This window comes from Ctenopharyngodon idella, chromosome 13, assembly GCF_019924925.1.
Source record: "Ctenopharyngodon idella isolate HZGC_01 chromosome 13, HZGC01, whole genome shotgun sequence".
In the NCBI taxonomy this organism is placed as follows: domain Eukaryota; kingdom Metazoa; phylum Chordata; class Actinopteri; order Cypriniformes; family Xenocyprididae; genus Ctenopharyngodon; species Ctenopharyngodon idella.
The window spans coordinates 9,280,546-9,306,555 of NC_067232.1; the positions used below are offsets into that span (position 1 = coordinate 9,280,546).

General features: G+C 38.0%; 2 protein-coding genes across 4 annotated transcripts in view; one reads left to right on the top strand and one right to left on the bottom strand.

Annotated features, from left to right (window-relative positions):
• The window catches only part of slka (STE20-like kinase a), a 29,232-nt gene extending 5,733 nt beyond the window's left edge, over nucleotides 1-23,499 (bottom strand). Inside the window, exons 1-14 of one of the 3 annotated variants that reach the window (XM_051916413.1) lie at nucleotides 22,635-23,499; nucleotides 17,449-17,613; nucleotides 15,432-15,480; nucleotides 14,332-14,481; nucleotides 13,188-13,260; nucleotides 12,847-13,041; nucleotides 12,428-12,509; nucleotides 12,206-12,337; nucleotides 10,884-12,029; nucleotides 10,674-10,804; nucleotides 10,417-10,540; nucleotides 9,783-9,962; nucleotides 3,177-3,248; nucleotides 1,468-1,597 (exon numbers count right to left, since the gene is read on the bottom strand). In XM_051916413.1, coding sequence (XP_051772373.1) covers nucleotides 1,468-1,597; nucleotides 3,177-3,248; nucleotides 9,783-9,962; nucleotides 10,417-10,540; nucleotides 10,674-10,804; nucleotides 10,884-12,029; nucleotides 12,206-12,337; nucleotides 12,428-12,509; nucleotides 12,847-13,041; nucleotides 13,188-13,260; nucleotides 14,332-14,481; nucleotides 15,432-15,480; nucleotides 17,449-17,613; nucleotides 22,635-22,784 — 2,779 coding nt within the window. In that variant the 5' untranslated portion in view covers nucleotides 22,785-23,499. Of the gene's footprint in view, nucleotides 1-1,467; nucleotides 1,598-3,176; nucleotides 3,249-5,359; nucleotides 5,453-9,782; nucleotides 9,963-10,416; nucleotides 10,541-10,673; nucleotides 10,805-10,883; nucleotides 12,030-12,205; nucleotides 12,338-12,427; nucleotides 12,510-12,846; nucleotides 13,042-13,187; nucleotides 13,261-14,331; nucleotides 14,482-15,431; nucleotides 15,481-17,448; nucleotides 17,614-22,634 lie in introns of all 3 variants that reach the window. The other 2 variants (XM_051916412.1, XM_051916414.1) reach the window with 2 other exon arrangements.
• Nucleotides 23,500-23,680: 181 nt separating this feature from the next.
• On the top strand, nucleotides 23,681-25,751 carry si:ch211-223p8.8 (dual specificity protein phosphatase 13A family protein). Its single transcript, XM_051916438.1, has 3 exons — nucleotides 23,681-24,836; nucleotides 24,924-25,141; nucleotides 25,337-25,751. The coding sequence occupies exons 1-3, from the start codon at nucleotides 24,697-24,699 to the stop codon at nucleotides 25,528-25,530; spliced, it is 552 nt and encodes a 183-aa protein (XP_051772398.1). The 5' UTR covers nucleotides 23,681-24,696; the 3' UTR covers nucleotides 25,531-25,751.
• Nucleotides 25,752-26,010: the final 259 nt, after the last annotated feature.

The window sequence follows — 26,010 nt, forward strand, 5'->3', positions numbered from 1 at the left end:
TGGACTTGATTAGGAAAGCCACACACCTGTCTATATAAGACCTTACAGCTCACAGTGCATGTCAGAGCAAATGAGAATCATGAGGTCAAAGGAACTGCCTGAAGAGCTCAGAGACAGAATTGTGGCAAGGCACAGATCTGGCCAAGGTTACAAAAAAATTTCTGCTGCACTTAAGGTTCCTAAGAGCACAGTGGCCTCCATAATCCTTAAATGGAAGACATTTGGGACGACCAGAACCCTTCCTAGAGCTGGCCGTCCGGCCAAACTGAGCTATCGGGGGAGAAGAGCCTTGGTGAGAGAGGTAAAGAAGAACCCAAAGATCACTGTGGCTGAGCTCCAGAGATGCAGTCGGGAGATGGGAGAAAGTTGTAGAAAGTCAACCATCACTGCAGCCCTCCACCAGTCGGGGCTTTATGGCAGAGTGGCCCGACGGAAGCCTCTCCTCAGTGCAAGACACATGAAAGCCCGCATGGAGTTTGCTAAGATGGTGAGAAATAAGATTCTCTGGTCTGATGAAACCAAGATAGAACTTTTTGGCCTTAATTCTAAGTGGTATGTGTGGAGAAAACCAGGCACTGCTCATCACCTGTCCAATACAGTCCCAACAGTGAAGCATGGTGGTGGCAGCATCATGCTGTGGGGGTGTTTTTCAGCTGCAGGGACAGGACGACTGGTTGCAATCGAGGGAAAGATGAATGCGGCCAAGTACAGGGATATCCTGGACGAAAACCTTCTCCAGAGTGCTCAGGACCTCAGACTAGGCCGAAGGTTTACCTTCCAACAAGACAATGACCCTAAGCACACAGCTAAAATAACGAAGGAGTGGCTTCACAACAACTCCGTGACTGTTCTTGAATGGCCCAGCCAGAGCCCTGACTTAAACCCAATTGAGCATCTCTGGAGAGACCTAAAAATGGCTGTCCACCAACGTTTACCATCCAACCTGACAGAACTGGAGAGGATCTGCAAGGAGGAATGGCAGAGGATCCCCAAATCCAGGTGTGAAAAACTTGTTCCATCTTTCCGGAAAAGACTCATGGCTGTATTAGTTCAAAAGGGTGCTTCTACTAAATACTGAGCAAAGGGTCTGAATACTTAGGACCATGTGATATTTCAGTTTTTCTTTTTTAATAAATCTGCAAAAATGTCAACAATTCTGTGTCTTTCTGTCAATATGGGGTGCTGTGTGTACATTAATGAGGAAAAAAAAATAAACTTAAATGATTTCAGCAAATGGCTGCAATATAACAAAGAGTGAAAAATTTAAGGGGGTCTGAATACTTTCCGTACCCACTGTATATTGAATTATACATATATTTTTTATATATATTTAGATTTTTGTTTTTAGTTTGTGCAACTATTTGAAAATATACTGCAGAACAACAGAAAAAAGACAATTAAAAATGTTTTTCATTATTATTAAATGTGAGAATATTTACAGAGGCCTCTCTGTAAAGAGTGTCTGACCTCTCATGAGCTGCTGCTTGTGGTTGAGACAGTCTCTCTCTATAGTGGCGATCTCTAGTTTGTGCTGCTGGATGATCTTCTTCAGAGCTCCATCCAGCTCCTGCTGCTGCCTCTGGAGAAACTCTTGCTCCTAAGAGAGACGGGTGGAGAGAGAACAAGAGAGAAGAAGAAGAAGAAGAAAGAGAATCGGGTACAGAAACAACAGGGGTGTTATAAATTAGTATCTGTACATGATCATGCTCCAAGGTGAAGCAGACAAAGTTCACATGAGCACTGCCACAGCACTGATACCACAGCTTTAAGAAGAAACTCACACACTTAAACCATTTAACAAAGATAAAACATTTATAAGTCATGATAAATGGATAAAGATTCAAGAAAGGAATGATCTAGAGAGAACAGATTAAGAATACATAGAAAGTCACAGTACAGCAATAACAACCTTAAGACAGACTTTTTTTTTTCCTTCACATTTTCTAAGCTGATTTAAGGGGAGAAACACAGTTAAACACTGATAACAGTGTATTAGACATTTGTTGGTTCCTGAAAATGCAAAAATTACACTACTGTTCAAAAATTTGGGGTCAGTAAAAGTCTCATGCTAATCAAGGCTGCATTTATTTGAATATTTACAGTAAAAATTACAGTAAAAATTTAATTTTGTGAAATATTACCATTTAAAATAGTGTTTTTCTATTTTAATATATTTTAAAATGTAATTTATTCCTGTGATGGCAAAGCTGCATTTTTAGCAGCCGTTACTCCAGTCTTCAGTGTCACATGATCCTTCAGAAATCATTCTAATATGCTGCTGCTCAAGAAACATTTCTTATTATTATCTTACTGACCCCAAACTTTTCAACAGTAGTGTATGTATTTGTATAACTTAAATGTTCCAATTATGCGGAAACCTGTGTAGATTTCAGATCCGTGTGGGCTTGCCAGAGACATAATGCTGCATAACACTGAAAAATTACTCAACCAAAGCAAAAAAGGCAATATATACATATTGTGTAAGCTAATGCATTAATATACTACTACTGATAATAATGCTACTATAAAAAGCCATTCTAAGGTCATCCTGATGTTTGACTCCTGCTTTGAACTTGGCCTTCAGAGGCAGACAGAAAAAAAAAGCAGCACAGGTGACGCACAGAAACTTGACTTGAGTTTCAGTAACAGTATGAGAGAGTGAATGGATAGAAGAGATACTGAGACACTGCAGCAACACAGTAACAGCACTCCAAAACAACAGAGCACCTTCCTGCCCGCATGTGCCGTCGACATCACATTCAAACACTACTGCACCGTTACAAAGGGACATGCTTCAGTGGAATTGTGTTAAACATAATCAAATCAGTTCTGCTAGTGTCACTCAACAAATATACAGCTCAGGTGTGACAACAGTGCATTGATTCCAGGGAGGCTCACATAACTTCTGCAGTAGGGAAGAGGGCGGCATTTCAAAGTACTGGGGCGAGGAGAAACTTGCATTTTGCATTTGTACTGGATTGTATATCATATCATGGTCTATTTTCTCTATTTTAAAGTGTGTAAGCTTATCAATTTTCATTTACTAAACTACAAGTTACTAAAAAAGTTAGCTAAACCATTACAGCTGTTGTGAATTTGTGTGCATCTGCTCTGTATCTTGTGTGACGGACGGGCACATGTGAGAGGGTTGAGTCACGAGGAGAGAGAAGACTTACATCCTGCATCTGAGCGTTGAACAGAGCACATGAGGACAACTGAAAAGACTGTATCATAACCTGGGCCACACCCTGTGGAGCAAAACACAGCCAACTCCACCACGTCAGGAACAGAGGACACACACCAGCACTCAAGCGCATCACAGGCAAACCAGACACACATCTCTCACAATATCATCTAGTCTCCTCATTGCAATAAACTGTTAGTTTCCTGGGTCCCGAGCTAAGACCCATGAGCATTGAAATCAGTTCTTCCAGATGATGGACGGAGAGCGGGTTTAGCAGCTGGTGAGTCTGAAGGAACATCATCAGTTAGTGCAGCTGTCATCCTTGACATGCATGATGAGATGCAGCAGTCATCATTAGTCTGTTACACTCCTCCCTCGAGACCGACGGAACATCCTACAGGGCCAAAATGGATACCCCTTTCTAACCGGTTTGGCTACTTCAGCTACACGCATTTCTAACAGATGCATAAAATCAAGCATACAGCCATGCCATCTCTTTAGACAAACATTTTTAGTGGAATAGGGTAGGGCTGCACGATAAACTAAAATATAAGTGAAATGCTAAGTGTACAATTTAATTATATAAATATATGCGCTGCATGTTTCAGAGTGAAGTGCAGACTGTGTTCTTTTACAAGCGAGCAGCTCATGACCCAGTGATTTCAGTGTCTCTGAGCAGCTCGGTTGGAACATTGAGAAGTTAACGAGCCATCAGAATGTAGATAACACTGAGAAGAGCTTATAAATGCTGTTGTTAACAAAAGAGAAGCTTTATGGTTTGTGTGTTGTATGTTTCAAAATGAAATTAAAACAGTTATAAATATTAGTATTGTAATTTTACAGTTGTACAATAAAATAAAATGATTATATTTCCTAATACTTTTTTATTTTACAGAAAAATATTACATTAGTAATATTTCTTGTTTTGCATTTATTATTTTTAGTTAATAAAAAATAATTATAATCGTGCAGCCCTAGAATAGGGCTTTGGGATGAATTGGAATGCAGACACCAGGGTAGGGTCGCACCAGCCGTTCGCAAGTTCTTTCTTAAATTGGAACGTAGGTCCACACTAGGTAACTTAGTAACTACTAGCTAGTTTGTAACTAACTCTGTACTTTATTCAGTTGCACCATTTGTTCTTAAGGCAGAATGTAGCTAGTAGTCTGCAAACTCTCTGTAAGGTAATGCGTAGTCGCATAATGACATTTACTCTCAATGATCCTTCAAATTCGTGATCAGAAGCTGTTGATATGCCGTGAATTTCAGTTTATCCTTCATTCTAACTTATTTTGCCTTGCGTGACTAACGCTAAAAATAAGTTTCCATTAAATACGATACTACTTAATCATGAATAACATAAGTGTTTTTATATGTAAATAACATTCAGAAACTGTATTTGAAATTAAATTAGTGAGGATCAATAAATAAATACTGATAAAAAATAAATAAATAAAAAAAAATTGTTTGATTATGACTGGTTTTATATGACATGCACTGCACGGAACGATGAGACCGATGCACACAGCAGCACGCTGTTTAGGACGGGTTTGTGTTGAAAAGCCACCAAAGTAATCTTTTCACATAATGTTCTCTCTCTTAAAATGTAAGCGAGTGTTAATGTCAGCATTATCATATATGTCTAAAGAATTGAAGTCTGTCAGGTAAACCAAGAGCTTATCGATGCAGTTCAGTCAGTCTGCCATTTTATTCCAAACGTTATTCCTGATCGGAGGCTTCTGTAAATATTTAGTTGATACGTAGAGTTACACTTCAACTAAGTTTAATTGTGCAATGCAAAAACATTTAGTAGTGCGTAAGTTGTAACTTAGTGCCCATTTATGTCAAAACTAGGCTACATTGTAACTTAAGCACAGCTGGTGCAACAGGCCACAGGTCTCATCGCCTAATGTCACTGATGCATTTGTGTCTGAACGGGAGCAAATCCTTGCATCCACGTTCTAACATCTAGTAGAAAGCCTTTCAAAGAAGAGTGGAAGCTGTTCTGGCAGCAAAGAGAGGACAAACTCTTCATTAATGTCTATGGCAGTTTATTTTCAAATAGAAAATTTAAGAAATAACCTTAATTTTTGTCAATCCTACAACTGAAGACCAGAGTGGTAGAAAAGAGGAGAAGTGGAAGTGAGTATATGGATTAGCCGGTGTCTAAATTACCTCTTCATGTTGAACGACTGCTAGGTCTTCCTTTAAGCGTTTCATGAGCTCTTTTCTCATGTGTTTTGGGGACTGTCCGACCTCTTGTTTGACCTACAGTGCGAGTATGCAGATTGTTGGGAATGAAGGCTTTACTTGCGTAGGGACTGACTGTGTAAATCATTAGTCGGAGAAAGTCATGCAAAATCTGCCATGAAGGGTTAATCAATGATGATGAACGGTTTAGTATTTGAGAGATAATCATCTCGAAACCACTGATGATTTCCAACTGGGTTAGCAGTTAACATTAGGATGATTCGAATAGCCCATGATCAGCTACTACCGTTAAAGAGTTGTTCAGAAGCTGAAGAACAGAAAGCCCACTAAAAGCTGCTAATACAGATCCCTCTTTCACCTCTACAACCATTACAGAGTATAGATCCCTTCAAAGTAATCTCTAAAAGATGCACACTTCTATATTGCTGACATTTGTACTTCTGTAAAGGAAGCCGTGTCAGCAGGTCATGGTTTTCAGCAAAACAGCAAGAGATGTCAAAATGTCAAATTGTCAGTTTGATCAGAAAAGAAAGATATTTTGCTGACCCTAGATTATCCTCATTCTCAGAAATGCCAGTCACTGTCCAAATAAAAATATTAACACTTACATTTAGTGACAGACCAATGGAGAATGCAGAATAACCCAGTCTCATTAATCAGCAGAAATTATTTGCATAAGCCAATAAATAAATATTACATAAAGTGCTCATTGAAACTGAACAATTTTGCCATAATTTAATCATATATATTATATACACTACCAGTAAAAAGTTTGGGGCTGGTAAGCATGTTTTAAAATATTACTAAAGCTTGAAATAGCTGTATTTAATAGCTAATTTAATATACAGTGGTTACGGAAAGTATTCAGACCCCCTTAAATTTTTCACTCTTTGTTATATTGCAGCCATTTGCTAAAATCATTTAAGTTCATTTTTTTTCCTCATTAATGTACACACAGCACCCCATATTGACAGAAAAACACAGAATTGTTGACATTTTTGCAGATTTATTAAAAAAGAAAAAATGAAATATCACATGGTCCTAAGTATTCAAACCCTTTGCTCAGTATTTAGTAGAAGCACCCTTTTGAACTAATACAGCCATGAGTCTTTTTGGGAAAGATGCAACAAGTTTTTCACACCTGGATTTGGGGATCCTCTGCCATTCCTCCTTGCAGATCCTATCCAGTTCTGTCAGGTTGGATGGTAAACGTTGGTGGACAGCCATTTTTAGGTCTCTCCAGAGATGCTCAATTGGGTTTAAGTCAGGGCTCTGGCTGGGCCATTCAAGAACAGTCACGGAGTTGTTGTGAAGCCACTCCCTCGTTATTTTAGCTGTGTGCTTAGGGTCATTGTCTTGTTGGAAGGTAAACCTTCGGCCCAGTCTGAGGTCCTGAGCACTCTGGAGAAGGTTTTCGTCCAGGATATCCCTGCACTTGGCCGCATTCATCTTTCCCTCGATTGCAACCAGTCGTCCTGTCCCTGCAGCTGAAAAACACCTCCACAGCATGATGCTGCCACCACCATGCTTCACTGTTGGGACTGTATTGGACAGGTGATGAGCAGTGCCTGGTTTTCTCCACACATACCGCTTAGAATTAAGGCCAAAAAGTTCTATCTTGGTCTCATCAGACCAGAGAATCTTATTTCTCACCATCTTGGAGTCCTTCAATGCGGGCTTTCATGTGTCTTGCACTGAGGAGAGGCTTCCGTCGGGCCACTCTGCCATAAAGCCCCGACTGGTGGAGGGCTGCAGTGATGGTTGACTTTCTACAACTTTCTCCCATCTCCCGACTGCATCTCTGGAGCTCAGCCACAGTGATCTTTGGGTTCTTCTTTACCTCTCTCACCAAGGCTCTTCTCCCCCGATAGCCCAGTTTGGCCCGACGGCCAACTCTAGGAAGGGTTCTGGTTGTCCCAAACGTCTTCCATTTAAGGATTATGGAGACCACTGTGCTCTTAGGAACCTTAAGTGCAGCAGAAATTCTTTTGTAACCTTGGCCAGATCTGTGCCTTGCCACAATTCTGTCTCTGAGCTCTTCAGGCAGTTCCTTTGACCTCATGATTCTCATTTGCTCTGACATGCACTGTGAGCTGTAAGGTCTTATATAGACAGGTGTGTGGCTTTCCTAATCAAGTCCAATCAGTATAATAAAACACAGCTGGACTCAAATGAAGGTGTAGAACCATCTCAAGGATGATCAGAAGAAATGGACAGCACCTGAGTTAAATATATGAGTGTCACAGCAAAGGGTCTGAATACTTAGGACCATGTGATATTTCAGTTTTTCTTTTTTAATAAATCTGCAAAAATGTCAACAATTCTGTGTTTTTCTGTCAATATGGGGTGCTGTGTGTACATTAATGAGGAAAAAAAAAAATGAACTTAAATGATTTTAGCAAATGCAGCCATTTATTGCAATATAACAAAGAGTGAAAAATTTAAGGGGGTCTGAATACTTTCCGTACCCACTGTATTTTAAAATGTAATTTATTTCTGTGATGCAAAGCTGAATTTTAAGCATCATTACTTCAGTCTTCAGTGTCACATGATCCTTCAGAAATCATTCTATATGCTGATTTGGTGCTCAAGTAACATTATAAATGTTGAAAATAGTTGTGCTGCTTACACAAAAGAACAGCATTTATTTAAAAGAAATCTTCTGTAATATTGTAAAATGTCTTTACTGTCACTTTTGATCCCTGCATCCTTGATGAATAAAAGTATTTTTTTTAAATCCTACTGACCCCAAACTTTTAAACGGTAGGGTAGTGTATAGTACCTTATCTGCTGCTCAGCAATATAGTACATTGAAATGTGCATCTTGAAATGGAAGGTCACTTTTAACACTATTTTTTAAATGAAAGGAAACTTAATCTCTAATACATAGAATCTATGAAAACAGTGTGTTCCCATCAAGAGACGAGGCCCTTCACCACAGCACTGATATCCACTCGTTACATCACACTCACACAGGCAACATAATTAGTGACATTTAGAAAAGCATAACATCTTAAAACAATGTGTGAAAACAGTTATTTTACATATACTTATTCTTAAAAATAATGTTAATACTTTATAGGTAAAAAATTTCAAGATGTATTTGAACAGTGTATCATGAGGGAGAAAGAGAGAGAGAGAAAACAAGACATTGCCTTATCTGAATCCATTAAAGCACTCTGTTCATGCATATGACAGCATTAGTGAGGAGCAAGCTGTCTACTACAAGTGCCACAGAAAAACCAAAATGAGAGAAAATAAGAGAGAATCTAGTAGTGCTAATATACGGTTTGACAATCGCTGTGAGCATGTATCATGCTGGCTGATAATGCGATGAGAGACCAAACAGCTGAAATGTGCTCTATTATTATCACGTTGCTACCTATGAAAGCAAATGCACCATGCATCACTACCTAAAAGGAAATAAGAATAGCAACAAACCCACACCACACAGACCCCATTTTCATGAAGCCATGCATGATTGTACTGAAATCCCTTCATTCATGAGCAACACCAGCAGGAGGAAGAGATGAAATGAAGAGAACCTTTATTTTGTTCCTAAGCCATTGCTTAGCACACAATTAACCTTTAAAGCCATCTCTGCGGCCTCTCTGAGGATGGAGGTAATTGAATGTGAGAGCCAGAGTTTCGTTAAGCAAACATAACATGATAAGAAAAGAACTGCTTTGCATTTACAAGGCTGAATACAAAGCAAGAGACACAGCTGAGATGTGTCTAAAGGCACAGATGAGGAAATCAATTCCATTTGCAGCTGCATTGTAATTCAGAAGCAAAGCTGCTAATGTACAGTCAAACGCAAGAGTGTCTGTTTGGCTTTTGCATCCTTAGAAAACAAGAATGAAAAAAGCTACTAAAAGCATACCAATTAGAGATGAGCATGAGCAATCCAACAAACAAATACTCATTCTGCTAACTAGGTGACAAGATATGTTATACGTGATATGTTGAAACAGAGCTTTTTATATTTGCAATTACACTAATGGTGGTAGCCTACATTTCAAATTGATTTCTATGCAAGCTTTAGATAAGTGCAACATTTGTTTTTACTTTTTATTAATGCATACTGCTCATTTTTTCAAAAGAAACATAGGTTGTCAAATCATTTTTTTTTTCAAAACCAATGTAAGTGTAATAGTTTAATGTTTGAGGAAAAAAAAACTAAAACAATTTCTCCAAAGTGTCAAACTTGCATTTTTAACTTAAATTTAACTTTGAGTAATCATTTACTCATATTTTAGTTGTACTTGACTATTAAATTACTCTAAATGCTCATCCCTAGTACCAACAAGCAACAGGTCATGGCCTGATAAACAAATACATGCATAAATGCAGTGCATCCAACTCTGCGCCTCTCTTTCTCAGTTACCTCTTTTTTGCGGTTCTTCAGCATGTTCTGGAACTTGGAGAGCTCCTTGTCCTGCTCTGCTTTGATCCTCTTGGCCTCATCTCTCAGTCGGTTGGTGTGGTCCTGCTCCAGACGCTCTATGGTCTGTTTTTGCTGTTTCTCAAGGTTCTCCACCTCTTGGTCATACTGCCGTTTCTTTCCCTGTGGAGAGAGTGAGAAAGAAGAATACTGAATTACTGTAACTGACCACTAATGCACTGAGAAATTTTAGCTGTGTGCTTGTGCCCCTGTGAGACTTCATCAGGCTGTTAAACCTGAGTTACAGTTCAACAAAAACCCTATACAATGGCTACAACTGAGTCCTAACCAGATATGATGAGTTTTTTTTTTTTTTAGCAAATTTTTCTGTCATTGAACTCAAATTAACATAAGAGAGATGGTTAGGAGACAGTGTATTGCAGCCTTCCTGTTATGTGAATCAATCTTGTTGTGTTTAGATACTTTTAACTTATCCATCATGCTACATCTGAGTGCATTTAAGAAAACTAAAACAGTTTTTTCAGTGTTTATGGACAAAACAAAGGAGTGTACAATAAACAGTGGATGACAGTGGATTGCAATGTTGAATGTAAACAAATCTAGTTAGGGTGCTGACCGTCATTTCCTGCTCGAAGCGCCTGAAAAGCTGCTCTTTCTGCTGCTGCAGTTTGTTGCTGAGCTGCTGTTGAGCTCTTTGCTCCTCTTTTTGCAGCAGCCTCAGTTCTCGTAGCTCCTGACGCCTACAAAACAAACACCACACTTCACACACTTTTTGGGGTAATTTAAAACATTTAAGCATTATTATATACATTATCATTTGCCTGTCGCAAATTGCAATTAACTAGTAACAGTAACTGATGTCAGCTTAGATACCTCAAAAATCTCAGTTCCTCACTCTTGGTGTCATTATCGGTGACAATCTTGGATGTGGTGACACTGACTTCCACCCCGTCGACCATAAACTTGCGGGTCTTTTTCAGGGTTTTCTTTTGCCGCTTGGTGTCCTGTGGGGGTAAATACAGTTTAATGAATATTTACTTCCAGAACCTTAATTTCAAGCACATCTGGCGCAGTTATAAGTACCTGTATTGAAATAGATCCTTCTTTGCTTTTGGAGAGGAAGCTGGAGATTGACAGGTTAATGTCAATGCTGTTAGTATCTGCAGCAGAACTGCTGCCTGAATCAGAATCTTTCTCTTTTTCAACATCAGGTTTCACCACCTCTGCTGCATTCTGGTCACTCTCAAGCATGGTTGGTGCTTCCTGGGTCTCTGGTCTGTCTTCATTAGCTTCTTGAGGTTCCTCAGTTGCACTGACCTCCTCTTCTTTTACACCATTGGTGACAAAAACAGGCAATTCATTCATAGAGTTGTCCTCTACTACATCTACTCTCTTGGTTGCAGGATCCTCTTTGGGTTCTGAACTCTTAGCCTCATCTCCAGCTTTATCTTGGTCCTCTGTTGCCACTTGTGGAAGATCCTCCTTTACCCCTTGTGTAGAAACATCTGGTAAAGTTTCTGTTTGATCTCCCTTTACCTCTTCTGTTGGGACATCTGATGAGGTGACTGTTCTCTCATCCTCCACTAGTTCCTTTTTAGTCATTTCTTCCTCAGTCTCAATTTTGTCTTCTGTTTTTCCTGTAACCTTAACTGGTTCAGTAATGCCTTCTTCAGTAACACCATCAGACTTACTCTCTGGTTCAGCTTCATCTGAAGGAAGGATATGTTCCTCTTCTTCATCTGTGGTGGTTTGTGCTTTGGTTTCCTGCTGCATTTCTTCACACTCTTCTTTCTTCTCTGGTGTCTCTTCCACCTTCACTTCTTTCTTTTCTTCCTCTCCAGTTTCTTCACTGACGGTCACAATCTCCTGGAGGACGTTGTCATTTGATGCTGGTGGGTTTGGCTGTTTAGAAGTCTCTACTTCTGTGGTCACTGGTGTAGGAGATTCCTCTTGTTTTGGAACAGCCTCCTCACCAGAACGTGATTCCTCAGTGCTCTTGTCTGACACACTGAACTCATTCATCTTCTCATCCTCAGCATGGTTGGGTTTGCCAGTGTCCAACACCATGTCGGAGGTCTTGTCACTAGCCTGATCCTCTGAACTGGGTTTTCTTTCAGGTTCAGCCCTTTCCGTGACCGACTCAAGAGTTGGCGTGTTCTGATACTGCCTCTCATCCTCCGAGCTGCCAACGCTGGTGTCCGATAAAGCACGTTTGTGTCCAGGCACCGCCTACATATAACAAATAAAAACAAAGTGACTGCAGTAACAAAATACTGTGTGATGTGCATGAAAATAATTAAAGAACTCTGCATGGAAGACAACATCACCATATTATCATCACAATTTCTAATTCTCTGAATGTATTTCTACATTCTGAAAGTGGTCAAAAATGTTGATGTTCATACCTGCTGGGGCTCGGGCTCTTCTTCCTCTTCTTCCTCTTTTCCCTCTTCAAACTCCTCAACCACTTCGGCTTTAGCCTCAGCAATCAGCTCTCGCAGTGGTCTGTTATCCACCACATTTGAAACAAATGGATGCTGAAAGCAGACCATAACTCATAACTAAAATGTGCATTTTAATTTCATCCTTTAAATTAAACTGCATCAAGAAATACAAGACGGCCCAACCTGTAAGAGCTGCAATGCACTCCACCTATTGTCTACATTCTTATCCAGCGCTTTCCGCAGGAAATCACTGAACTCTGGAGACCTGTTTAACACAGCGGAGGAACAAATATAAACCCTGCGCTGAATGTAAAAGGGCTATTACAGTCATAACTATTGAGCAACAGGCTATGCAATTCCAGGCTGATCATGTGTTGGGACTCTGGGTGGGCGACAGCTTATATGATTCATCAGCTCAATAGCCTCCAGCCCAGTTTTATTATTTATCAGATGGGAGGTGATTTATCATACCAGCCGAAATATTACTAAATATGACCAAAAAAACAAACTCATTGAAATAACCTGTCCTCAGAAACGATTAACTTCAATTTACTTCACTGACACTTGTGAAAGGTCATGGCACAGTGAGTCATAACTCTCACCAACGTGATGGAGCTGCGAGTGTGGGGGGCTCAGACTTCGCTATTTTTAGCAGGACTCTCATTGGGTTCATCTCGTGGTTGGGAGGCTCGATCTGTGCCAGCTCGATCAGAGTCACCCCCAGGGACCAGATGTCCGCTTTGTAGTCGTACGGTCTGTCCTTTGACGTCTCACACATCACCACCTCGGGTGCCATCCTTGCATTTAAGAGAGAGAAGGGGAGTGAGGGGATTTTGTTAAATCGGATAAATAAAGAACCGTATTATGTGCCATATTCACAGCTCTGTTCTTACATAGTGACAGATCTCATGATTCAAAGCAAGACTTAAACTGAGTGACTAACCAGTATGGTGTTCCAATGAAAGAGTCTCTTCTCTGTAGGGTCTTTGTATTCTTTGCAGACACTCCAAAGTCAGCTGAGAAGAGACATTGATCAAAATTAGAGACATACAGTATGGCTGACAGTAATACGGAATAAAATAGACCTGATTTTAATAGGCTATTTAAAAAAACCTTAAAAGCTAAGATAAACATATTTCAGTTTACTAATATCTGGCCCTATTACCAAAGATCAATTAACAAGACTTTTTGACAAAGGACTTAAATTACTTTTCCCTGACCTTTCTAGATGTTTGGGATTACTGGATAAGGTATTTCTTTAGAAATAATTTTAAAGAAATTATTAGGTGTTTATTAGGTCAATATGTATTTGAGGATTAATTTTGCATTAATACACTTAAATGACTATAAATATTAGTGTACAAATGTCTTTCAGTCCCACACCCTAAAATACATACTAACGTTTCAAAATGTTTCTGTTTTGTACGCCACACAAACAGCCATCAAGAGTCATTTGTAAGCCAATTTAATGTTTCACAGCAAAGCAAAATTTAAATATACAATGTATTATATTATAAAATTAGAATTTTATAATTATATGTAAAATTATAAAATAATTACAATTTTATAAATATATTTAGTATTATTATATAAATATGTATTTACTATTTATTATATATTTTTGTTAATTTTACTCATTGATAGTAAAATAAACATTGATAGCCAGTGATATTTTAGTGTTATTTATATAATATTATAGTATTTATTAATATTTTGAATTAGCTTTTTTTTTTTAATATATATTTTTTGTTTTCTTTAAATTTTAGTTACATTGTTTTGTGTTTTGCTGTGTTATGTGCATTTGTCATTTGTATTAGTTTTTAAAAAAATATTTTTTAGTAATTTTAGTTCTTCAATTTCAACTTATGTTATTTTAACTTATTTCTAATTTTCATTAAAGTTAAGTACATTTCAGTTTAAATTAATAATTGAATAATATTTTATTTCAGCTTTATTTCAATTAACGAAAATGTTTTTTAATAGTTTTAGTTCTATTTAAGAATAACAACACTTGCTTCTTTTTAAAGGCAGTCATTTGTCCCTCAGGTGCTAAGACAGTATTTAAGCACACTTCATTAAGCTATTACCCAATTTGACGTCTCCATCCGAGGTAAAGAGAATATTTCCAGCCTTCAGGTCCCGGTGTATAATCTTATTCTCATGGAGGTAAGCCAGCGCCTCCAGCGTCTGTTTACACACAACCCGGATCTGAGGCTCTGTCAGTGGCCGCTCCAGCTCTGCAGACACGCACATACACATGCAAAATGGCTGTAAACAGAGTCACTGCTAAGCAAGCACACTTTATAAGATCTTATTTTATTTGCTCTGATGTGTATTCAAGTTAAACTAGACAAATAAACTACAATGTAACAGTGACAAAGGGCTATGGCTTTTATTAACAGACTTGTTCTCTGTTGTTGTTCTTGGCTAAGTAGTGCACACTGTTTCCTTGTGACTGAAGCAATGTGAACTGCCTTTATTACAGCAGCACTGCTGGGATAGGCCTTTACAGAACAGACAGAAGGCAACAGAGGGAGTTATAACAGCACAAACAGTGAGTCAACAAAAGCATTTCCATCATAAGAACACCTCCTCACCCCAACACCTCCCACCAGCAACACCTCTCTTACAGGCTAAATGTAGAAGTAGCCAGATTTTCATCACAGAAGACTAATAGTCATACGAAGGAGAGGTTTTATTCTTACAGGATATTGTTTACAACTGCAAAATGCTTTTTCCATTAACTAAGGTGACAATATTTGTGATTGGAAACAGCTTTTGTAAATGGTACAGACAACACTGTACACAAAGAGGGGAAATGGGACCATTTTTTAAACATTTATGAACTGTTTCTGGCTGAATTAATACCACTGGGAGCCATGAAAAATTTGTACAGTCTACTTATGAATTTGCTGACATAGCATGTCACTGAAAAGGTCTGATCTGTTTGAGGACATTTCAACAATGCTTCCAACCAACACAGAAAAAGGCTGAGTATCTTTAAAAAGAGCCTAACCGGTCCTTAAAAAACTGACGTTGATAATTATATGGTCCGGTCCAGTGGCAAAAATGAGCACAGCATGCTGGTGTGCCAGTGAGGTCTGGAGGAATGGAATATCATTGCACAGACTCAGACAACCACAGTGCCTTCTATTACCTTACATTAAACAAAGACCATAAAACTTACCCAACATCACAGCGTCTACAGCTCCTCCAGCACAAAACTCAATGAGAATCTAAAGAAATAGATTCAGAAGATGAATGACACTGATTCCACAGTTTGCAATGTAGTGTTTGTTTCCATAACAAGCACAAAATAGGGTGGAAGAAGGCATGACCAAAATTTATTATCACTGTACACTGACTATAACAGTTTATCAAAACACATATAGTTTTTTTAAATCCTATGACAAAATAAAGAAAATAAATAAACACTATAGGATGGTTGAAAACATGGTTCAAAAAACAAACCTACTGTAATTAAACAGAAAGCCAGACTTCTAAATTATGATTGGATAATCATGTCATGGTAAAAGAGCCTATATACACTACCATTCAAAAGTTTGGGGTCAGTAAGATTTAAATAATAATAATAATAATAATAATACTTTCATTTAACAAGGACACATTAAATTAATCAAATGTTGCAGTACAGGCATTTATAATGTTACAAAAGATTACCATTTCGAATAAATGCTGTACTTTTGAACTTTCTATTCATCAAAGAATCCTGAAAGAAAGTATCACGGTTTCCACAAAAATATTAATAATTGGCTTCTATTCAAAGCACTGATGACTTCCCTTTCAAACCTGCTCAGAGGTCTTTGTTAATGCCCCTCTCAGGTATAATTAGAAGGGCTATGATGAGAAGAACATTTTGTAAAATTGCTAACCTAATTTCTAGTTTTATTAGGTTACTCAAGCATTCACTTATTTTTTGGTATACTGGATAATGGCAACCAACAGCAGTGCAGTCATAAATGAAACCTAAGCCTCTGAGTTAAATGATAAAAGCATTATGTAAGTGAACACCATCCTAATACATGGACCACAGCAGCCTTGTCTTTAATACACCCCCTAAGGTAACAGGTGCTGCACAAAAATCAATACAACCCCAATATTATGCTATTACCCATGAGAGGAGAGAAATGCATAGTAACATGCAACCTCATCACAAATCAAGTTTAGTGGGCACACTTCTTCACTAAAGCATCAGTTATTTCATACAATGTTTACTCATGAAAAGCCAGCTGCATCTGAATTAACTATGAACACTGACAGGAGGCTGGAGAGTTATGTAACATTACATGACAACCAATTGACTGCTGTGCAGATTTTAGTCAGCTTTCTATGAATATTTTACACAGCTCTGACACTGAGTGTAGGAATGATCTCTCTACGCATTAAGAAGCATGTTTGTGCTGCTATGAGCTGTGCATTCATATCTGTTGATTAGCAGCCAGGCTAAGCAGACTGGACTTGCAGCTAATTAATTCATGAGCACTTTCTCTGGTCATTTGAAATAGGCCATTATCCTTCTATACATGCCAACCGCAGAGGGGAGGATCATATGAAACCATCCTGCCGTAATTATCCTGGGAGCTCTATAGTAGAAAAATAGGATCCACTGACACAGGGATGAATAGAGGGATTATTGTGGACTAAAATATGAAGCTGTTCAGCCCTCGACATTGTCATTATTCACTACTAAATTATCAAAAATGAAACAAGCTAGTTTTTTTTAAATTGTTAACAGAATCCTGTGACGTGATTTTCGGCGTTATTGAGAGGGAAATAATGTGTTAAGGAACTTGATTTTATCCATCAGGATTTGAGTGGATCATAGCATCTTAGATTTTATTAGGAAATAAATATTAGTTTAAAAATATAAAATAAAAAACTTTATTTAAAAACTATGGCACAAGCAGTTACAAACTGTTTACAAAGCCCAGAATGAACATTATGCTTTTTTAATAGCCTTGAAATATGTGAGAAAAACACAGCAAGATCCAGTTTGGTTTGTATACAAACACTTCTTAACCAACAGCACAGTGCAACTCTTTGATGAGCAAGGCGAGAGTGAAGTGTGCTCTCACTCCTACTCCTCCTACAGAGGTCAATGTCTCTGTGTGTGTGTGTCTATGTGTGTGTCTGGCTGCAGTACAGCCGAAGTAACCAAACCCCTCGTGAGAAGAGTCACTCACCCATAGTTTGCTCTCATAATAGAAAGCATCCAGCAGTTTGACTATGTAGTGATGGTCACAGGAGGCAAGGATTTCAATCTCCACCATGTAGTCCTCTAGCTCCTCTTCTGTTTTGGTATCGATCACTTTAGCTGCAGCCAGGATCCCGGTCTCTTTGTTCTGAGCCTGTGATAAAAGCAAACAGTGGGAAACATTCAACAGGTAGCACAGGCATACGATGGCTTCTATGATGCTGTACAGGCCTGGTATTCAAACAGCAGCTCACAAGCCACATGCAGCACTTTAATATCAGTGCCAGGGGCTCAAAGGATCGCTGATCTTGAACAAATTTTTTTATCTGAGCTGTAATAACTGTAAGTGTCGTTGTGAGTTACATATCTATGATGCACTTCTACTCTGAGCACAGACAAACAATCAGATACAACTAGATACAGATCAACTAGAAGCTCAATTTTGCTAGTCTCAGCCTCAGACGTCATGTCCACGGACTACCCACACTTCATTCGCTAAACTTTTGATGCATATGGAAGACTTACAAAGAAATACTTTCAAAAAGTCCTAAGTCTAAATCTGATTGGTTGACTTCTACCGTATTTCCGGGAGCCTAGCGTGTGGCCGTCTTTAATGTCCACCAGGAAACAAATTCGTTTTTTCAAAGATGGTGACAATGAGCGCTCCACATGAGCTACTAAATGCTGGGTTTCAAAAAGGTTGTGAAGGTGAAGTTCAAATCTTTTAAAATCCAGCGTTTAGTTGTACATTTGAAGCAAGTTTAACATTTAAAGATATTTAAGTTTTTTTTTTGGAGCACTTAGTTGAATGTAAAGTAGATGTTTGTTTACCTAAAAGATCTGAAAATGAAGTATCATTTTCCAAGCTTGGCCTACCCTTTGCCAACATATGAAGGGATTCCTGGGTGATTCTTAATTTTATTAGCTGTATGTCCTTTCTCATCTCTAATGGAAGACCAGGTGAAGTACCTTACTGAAAATGGATTATCTGCAGCATATCAAAGTACTGATACTAACATCGCAGCCGATTTAGTATTGTATTTGGATCACCCAAATTGTTTTATGGGCACAAAAAATAAAGAGAAGTGTGCAGAAGGCTCCTGATGGTTGTTGATGAAGTGCACACCTTTGAAATAACTGGTGCTTATTAGTTGAAGTACCTTACTGAAAATGGAATATCTCCAGCATATGAAAGTACTGACACTAACATCGCAGCTGCCTGATTTAGTACTGTATTTGGATCACCTGAATTGTTTTATGGGCACAAAAAATAAAAAGAAGTGTGCAGAAGGCTCCTGATGGTTGTTGATGAAGTGCACACCTTTGAAATAATTGGTGCTTATTAGTTTTAGATGGATAAAAATTCAGAGAACAAAACTATAGAGGAATCTCAAACTAATTTCTTACATATTTTTGAATGCAGATTGCTGCATTATCTTTGCTTTAACTTTCATGCCAATCTTGACTGAATGAATGGCATATGGTTGCATCATTGCATGCTGGTCTGTTATTGTAACAACATTTACCCGCCCATAAACATGCCGATAAGCAAAACAAGAAAGTGGTTGCTTTGAATGTCAGTCAGATGGCCTCGTCCTACCCAACTGGGCGATCCTTGGTCAGGTGAAGCGGCTTTAGAGCCCAGATCTTAGGCCGTCAGTCAAAGGTTAGTCTGGCTATGCAAGACTATGCAATTTCACTAACACACAGAAGGGAAAATGAAGATGATGATGATGATAACAACATTTCACATTAAACAGATATGTAAAATTCTCATTTCTGGTGGTGTAATAAAAGAACATCATTTTTAAACACAATGAAACAGAGCATTCGATATTCAGTGCAGCTTCAGGGACAGTTTTTTGAAACAAAATAAACTATTAACTTGACTTCTGAACTGTCTGATATGTGCAGCTTTGTACTTCATTTTTTTATGGTATGCATTATTTTAATGGTTTGAGTAGCACTATTTGGTAAAAAGAATATCAGATAAAACTTTTGATAAAAAGAAGGAACTTTTGTGTACAACCTGTAAAATGGCTGAACGAGAAACAAATTCCTCAATGTACCCTGAGATTAGTCTATTGCCTTTGACCTACTTCATTACAAAAGCACTTATTCACAGCTTTACTCCAACAGGAGACACATTCAGAATGAAACCTATAAGCATCAAAGCACATTGGCCTTGCTAACTAACTCATTTGTTATAATACTCAAATGTGATTGAGTAATAAGCCAACAGACGTCACATTTGTAACTCTATTGTGAAATTCTGGAATACTTAACATGAGATATGTATATCTATGATAAAAAAATACAGAAATGCCTTGTAAAAGATTAGCCCCTCCCTGTAACCTGCAACTGATACATAAGCAACAACAAAAAAGCAGAAGAAGAAAAAAAAAAAAACGGAAACATGACAGGGTTACCTCATCTAAAGGCGTACCAGAGGCTGTTTGAGGAAATACATATCTCCATGAGGCTTTGAGGCCATCCCTATAAACTACAATACAAAACTTAAAGTGTTCCAGTTGTATTAAGGGTTTGCATTAGCTAACAGTTCCAGAATATTCTATTCAAAGCAGAAGTGACTAATGGCGGGAGTAACAAGTTATTCCATTCAAACTTTTCCATCTATGCCAAGGAGCACAGTTTCTATTCTGAGATCAACCTCTGAGTGTTTACAGCTACCCAAAAACAGATGAGCAGACAGAGAAAGGAAAGAGTCAAGTGTACTATGAAATGTGTGAGTGGATGAGAGTTCATTGTAACAGAAAGTCTCTCTCAATTTCACTTGTACTGCTTCACGCCTGTTTCTACCCTCAGACCGACAGGAAATTAACACAACCTCTGCATATCTAAAAACAACCATGCTAGAGAGAGAGTAGGGTTAATTTGTTTTCCATTATTGTTCCACAGAACCAGCGAGTCTGGGCGGGACAAACTTCTCACAGTTCATTAGAAGAGGAAATAATTATCCTAACTGTATTGTACTAGTACTGATAAGAATACACAATGACAGATCAATGGCAGACCGATCTCAATGCTCAAAGAAAGACAACAGACTGATCAATAAACCCGAAAAGCAAATTCAGATCATTACACCAGTAAAGCAAAGCTTAAAATCGTAATTAAAATTTAAGTCACGACAGATCTTTTCTCTATTTTGCAATGTACATCCAAGTGTAACGGATTATCCGAAAGAAAAAATTTGGGTGGGGACTTGGTTCTATCCATCAGCTGTTGATTGGATTTTGAGAGTCCTGCGTATGTCACCAGACAGTTAAGACATTTTTACTAAACATTCTGAGGCAATTTTTTTTTTTAGGAAAAATGAAACATAAATTGTTCACAATAAGTTCTTTAACATGTACTGACAAAATACATATGGGGAACTGTCATTTCATGCTGACTTTAAATTAGCCACAAATCAGTTCGCATCTCAGAAATCAACATACTAAACTTGTCAAGGAAAACCTGTAGAACAGGGCTTGATTTTATTTATCTGGAAATGACTGTATGGTGGGTGTTCATTATCAGAATGGAGCCATATCGAATTTGCTAAAAACAATGCCTGAATCACATTATTCAACAGCCAGTAAGGCTTGTTGTTACTGGACAAGCAAAATTGTTTCAGAAGAGAGTTACTACATTTTTTATTAAAGATTACAAAGATAAACAATTGTTTCCCCCTTTGAAATAACATCCACTGATGAATCTTTCACTGACCAGGAATGCACATTAATTTTATGTTGTTTTGCTTTGACTCAAAATACAGTACACTGTATCTCACCACTGGCAAGAGAAGGATTTAAAAAAACATCAAAAAGAAATAGAAACGGTAGTGAACCTCTGGTAAACCACACAAGTAACAGATGTGTATCACTGTTTATCACATCACTGCATGGCTGCTAAACTGAGGCAGGAAGATCCTGCTGATTCACCCTGTAGAATAAGATCAACTTCTTCACACCTCTGCATGATGAGATACTACATTTATTCACATGGAGCGTTATTTCTTCATTAGACCATATATCTTACAAATACTTATTTCATAATAAGATGGGTGTCCATAAACTTGAGACATAGTGATTATATTTTGTGGCTTGTTTTGTATGAAAACCAGTGCAGACTCTTGAATAACAAAGACTAGGCTAATCTGTCTGCATATCAATCCTGTCACTAAATGATAGCTCAAGATGTGCATGTACATTTTATTTACTATATCACACCCATCTTGTGGTGTCACAAACACAATGCATTCCATAAAAGGGAGCAGTATGGAAACATTCTTCAACAGATTAAAGTCTGAAGCAGGCAGGGAATTACAGGAATGGTGTGAATTGTGTCAGTATTAATTACCAACTAACTAAAACTGGTTCTACAACACGAGAAAACTACATTAGGTATTTGAAAATGCAAAGAGATTAAATAAATCCAAATAATACTACTTAGTAGTGTTTTACTCTCTTTTTGTCTATGTAATGCATATTCAATTGAGAATGTAAAGATTCAATAACTCTACATTTTATAAAGAAGTTGTCAAATATTTACATCCCATTCTTTACTTCTCTAATGTCCTTACAAAAGTATGCCATGGTAACAATTATTTCTGCCAAAATACCATAGTTGCTAGTTATTCAGTCATATTAAATATAAATAAGGGATCTCCATCAAATAGTGTCCCAAACTTTAAATATTATTTTTGTTACATTTCTTTTTTCATAATCATACCAAGTGCTGCTATACTCATAACTAAAGCTTAGATGTGTATAATAGTACCACTGAACTCAAATGACCTTTCAGGTTTCATTTTGTCAGTCTATATGATGAGATGTACATTTGATGTTGTTTAAGAAACTGCAGACTGAAACATCAAGAAATTCGTCAAGCGGTTTTCAAGAAGGTGTCAGGGCTGGTCAGGAAACACTTTCATGATAATAGATGCAATTGAATGGAGAGTTACTGTATGCTGTCAGTCTCACAACACCTCCTTTTGTGTTCCACAGAAAAAAAAAATGTACAAGTAGAGACATAAGTATAAGACATAAATGTAAATAAATAATGACAACATTTACATTTTGGAGTGAACTGCCCCTTTAAATGAATCAGTAGAGTTAGAGGAACAATACTAATACACTCAGGTGACAAAATCACCTACTGGATGATATTTACCTTGTAGACTTTCCCAAAGGCTCCATCCCCAAGTTCTCCCACGATCTCCCACACCTCCTCGGGGTTGAGGTCTCTGTGAACGTGCTCATACTGTTTCTTCTTCTTCTCCGTGCCCAGCTTGAATATCTTCCGAAAATTGAAAAAGGACATCTTCTAAACGTAATCTATGTGTCTATCGGTGAAAAAAAGAAGTTACACGACATAAACTGTTAATACTGTACTAAACGAATCACTTGGGGAGTTGGCTAATGGGCTAGCTGTGGGTAATCGATTCCCAGCTAACTCATTTAACTGTACAGTTGCAGACAGCTCCAAGTAATCCTGTGAATGGCGGCGAAGGTATTAGTCTCTCTGAAAGTGACAGAGATCAGTCTTTATATGGCATTTCGCGTCTTCATAACATTGAATCATCAAGGCGAGCGACTCCTTCCACCATACAGGGATGGAAAAGTAACAGTCCACTTCCTCAGCTAGCTTCACAGCGGCTACATGTGTGTAATCCTCTGTATTTACCTCACCCGTCTAATAAAAAATAAGCCTCGCAGTTAATCAAATCTCGCGTATTCAGATATGTCGTTTAAAAAAAACTACGGTACAGTAAAATCCATAAAGGTGGAGGAGGATATGTAGTTAGCACACCGTAAAAATGCGGAGCGGATGCTGATGACCAAACTCCTGTCTGAGCTCAGTCTACTGCTCACGGGAGGGGTGTGTGTTACAGCTCAGCCAAACACAACCGTTTCGATAAAACCGATTAACTACAGGACACCAACAGGCCAGTCGACCCTGCTCGCGGTGTTGAGATGGATGATTCTCGCGCCTTGCTCAACGGTCGGTCGTGTCTCTCGTGACTTAACTTCTTGAGGATGTTGCGGGAGGACTCAAAAAGCGCGTGCGTTTGGATAGGGAAGGCGCGTGCCCGGCAGTGGAAAGAGTGGCGCATGCGCAGTTGGTGCTGGTCGTGCAGAGGACAGTACTATTCTGACTTAAAATCAGTAAACAACAGTGGGAGGGGATTTGATTCATCCTCGTTAATCGAATATTTTGAACCGCTCAACAATAAATAAATAGATAAATAAATTTAACATCAAACTCAACAACTACTGATATTGTTCCTTCACAGCCTGCACTCTTGAGTTCTAAAAGAAGCCACAGTTGTGGAAAAAAAGTCTTCTTTTTGCAAAAAAATAAAATAAAAATTCACTCAAGTCACGGAGTTCCAGATGCCGAAGCCGAGATGCCTGCAGAACATCTAACATTCTCAATCCCAACTCTTTATTTTTTATAGTTTTGACCTCATATACAGGTGACTGCAGCGTTTTCATTTTGACTAATCTTCCACCGGTCTGCCCAATTGTTTCTCTAACTTTTTGGCTTCTTCTTAATAGTGGCACACTGCCCATTAGTTTATTTTTTAAAAATATGTTTTTACTTTGTAACACTCAGGTGGTGAGAACAGGCATACTGTGCCATACACTGGATACAGTGTTACTGATTGGTTTCACAGAGACCTAAGAGGCCTAAAGTTTTCTAGTTTCACAGAGGTTTAAAAGGCCGAACATTTTCATGATTCTCCCAAACTATTCTACAAAAATATACCTGTATTTCTAATAAAATATACTATACTATACGCTTCAAAAGGGAGAGACGTCAGTGATTTGGTTCATTGACTGTGTATAGACCAGGGGTGTCCAAATTCGGTCTTGGAGGGCCACTGTCTTGCAGAGTTTAGCTCCAACTAAACAGACCTGCCTGGAAGTTTCTAGTATGTCTAGTAAGTCATTGATTAGCTGGATCTGATGTGTTTGATTGGAGTTGGAGCAGGATTGGACACCCTTGGTATAAGGCTCACTTTGACATATAGTACTTAGAAAAAGGACTTATATTTTTCTTTCTTTTCTTTTTTTTAAAGAAAAAAAGGACTTATGTTGAATAAGTGGCCATACACTGACATCTACTGAGGCAAATAGGGTAATGCAGAAGTGACACCTGGAAATGTCACTCATGTAGCCTACTCATAAAGTTGTGGGTTTTCCCCAGTGCTCTTCTGCTATTCCTGAAAATGGAGAATGTAGATCAAACAGTGGGCAACATTTTGTCTGAAACACCCTCTATTGAAGAGTTGGAAGATATATTACATGGGGGTCAGCTGTCCTGTAACCATGTCGATGAAGTGTGGCCTAATTTGTTTCTAGGGGACATGTAAGTGCATTTGTGTGTTACTTATTTTTGATGTGTTGATTTAAAAGAAAACATCAGCCCTTTACTATGTCATTCTTTCATAAACAGGTACATGTCTCATGACAGATATGGCCTATGGAGACTGGGTATAACTCATGTTTTAAATGCTGCACATGGTAAAATGTGTTGCAAAGGAAGTGATGATTTTTATGGGACAACCGTGAAGTACTATGGTGTTCCGGCCAATGATCTGCCTACATTCGATATTTCACCTTTTTTCCACCCTTCAGCACACTACATTCATGATGCTCTCAGCAGAACAGGTGGTATGTAAAAACATTTAATTTCCATTTTAAAAATAGTATGATTTTAGTCATGATCAACACTAGTTAGTTTTTGTTTTTTTTAAGTACATTTTAAATATTAATTGATATCTAATTTAATTTTTATGAAAATAATTTTACATTTTATATAGATAGATACATTTTTGCTGTCAGATTCATTGTATCTCTTTCCAACAGCTAAAGTGTTTGTGCATTGTGCTGTGGGAGTGAGTCGTTCAGCTGCTCTGGTCTTAGCTTACCTAATGATACATTGCAATTACTCTCTGGTGGATGCCATCTTGAAAGTGAAAGAAAGAAGATGGATCTTTCCAAACCGAGGATTTCTGAAGCAGTTGATAACGCTCGGCAATGAATTAAACTACAAGGCATAGTCAAAGTAGATTGATATTTTTTTTAAACAAGTATGCAATTGAGAAATCTGTAAACTCAAACATCTACAACAACAATCATTATTAACGTAATAATAGTTTCTCGTATTTATAATTACAGCTTTGTGCTGTACTTCTGTTAGCTATTTGAATAAAACAAGAAAGAATTCTAAAGCAATAATTATACTATACATGGTCAATAAAGATGTCTCTTTTTTGTAATATTTAATTACTGAATATCTCCCAACATTGGGCACAAATTAAACCTCAAAGACTTTTTAAACACAAATATTTTATATAATATTGAGCTGATCAGTATGCAAATGCAAAGCTGATTGCTACTCTGTTTTTCTATGTTCCACTATGTACAATACTCCAAATGTTCACAGTTGTTCTCTCAACACAATTGCCACTTATTGTCCCGTTCTCTCGTCATCGGATGAATCATCCCTCACTTGTGAAACAGATTACAATGCCTCACCA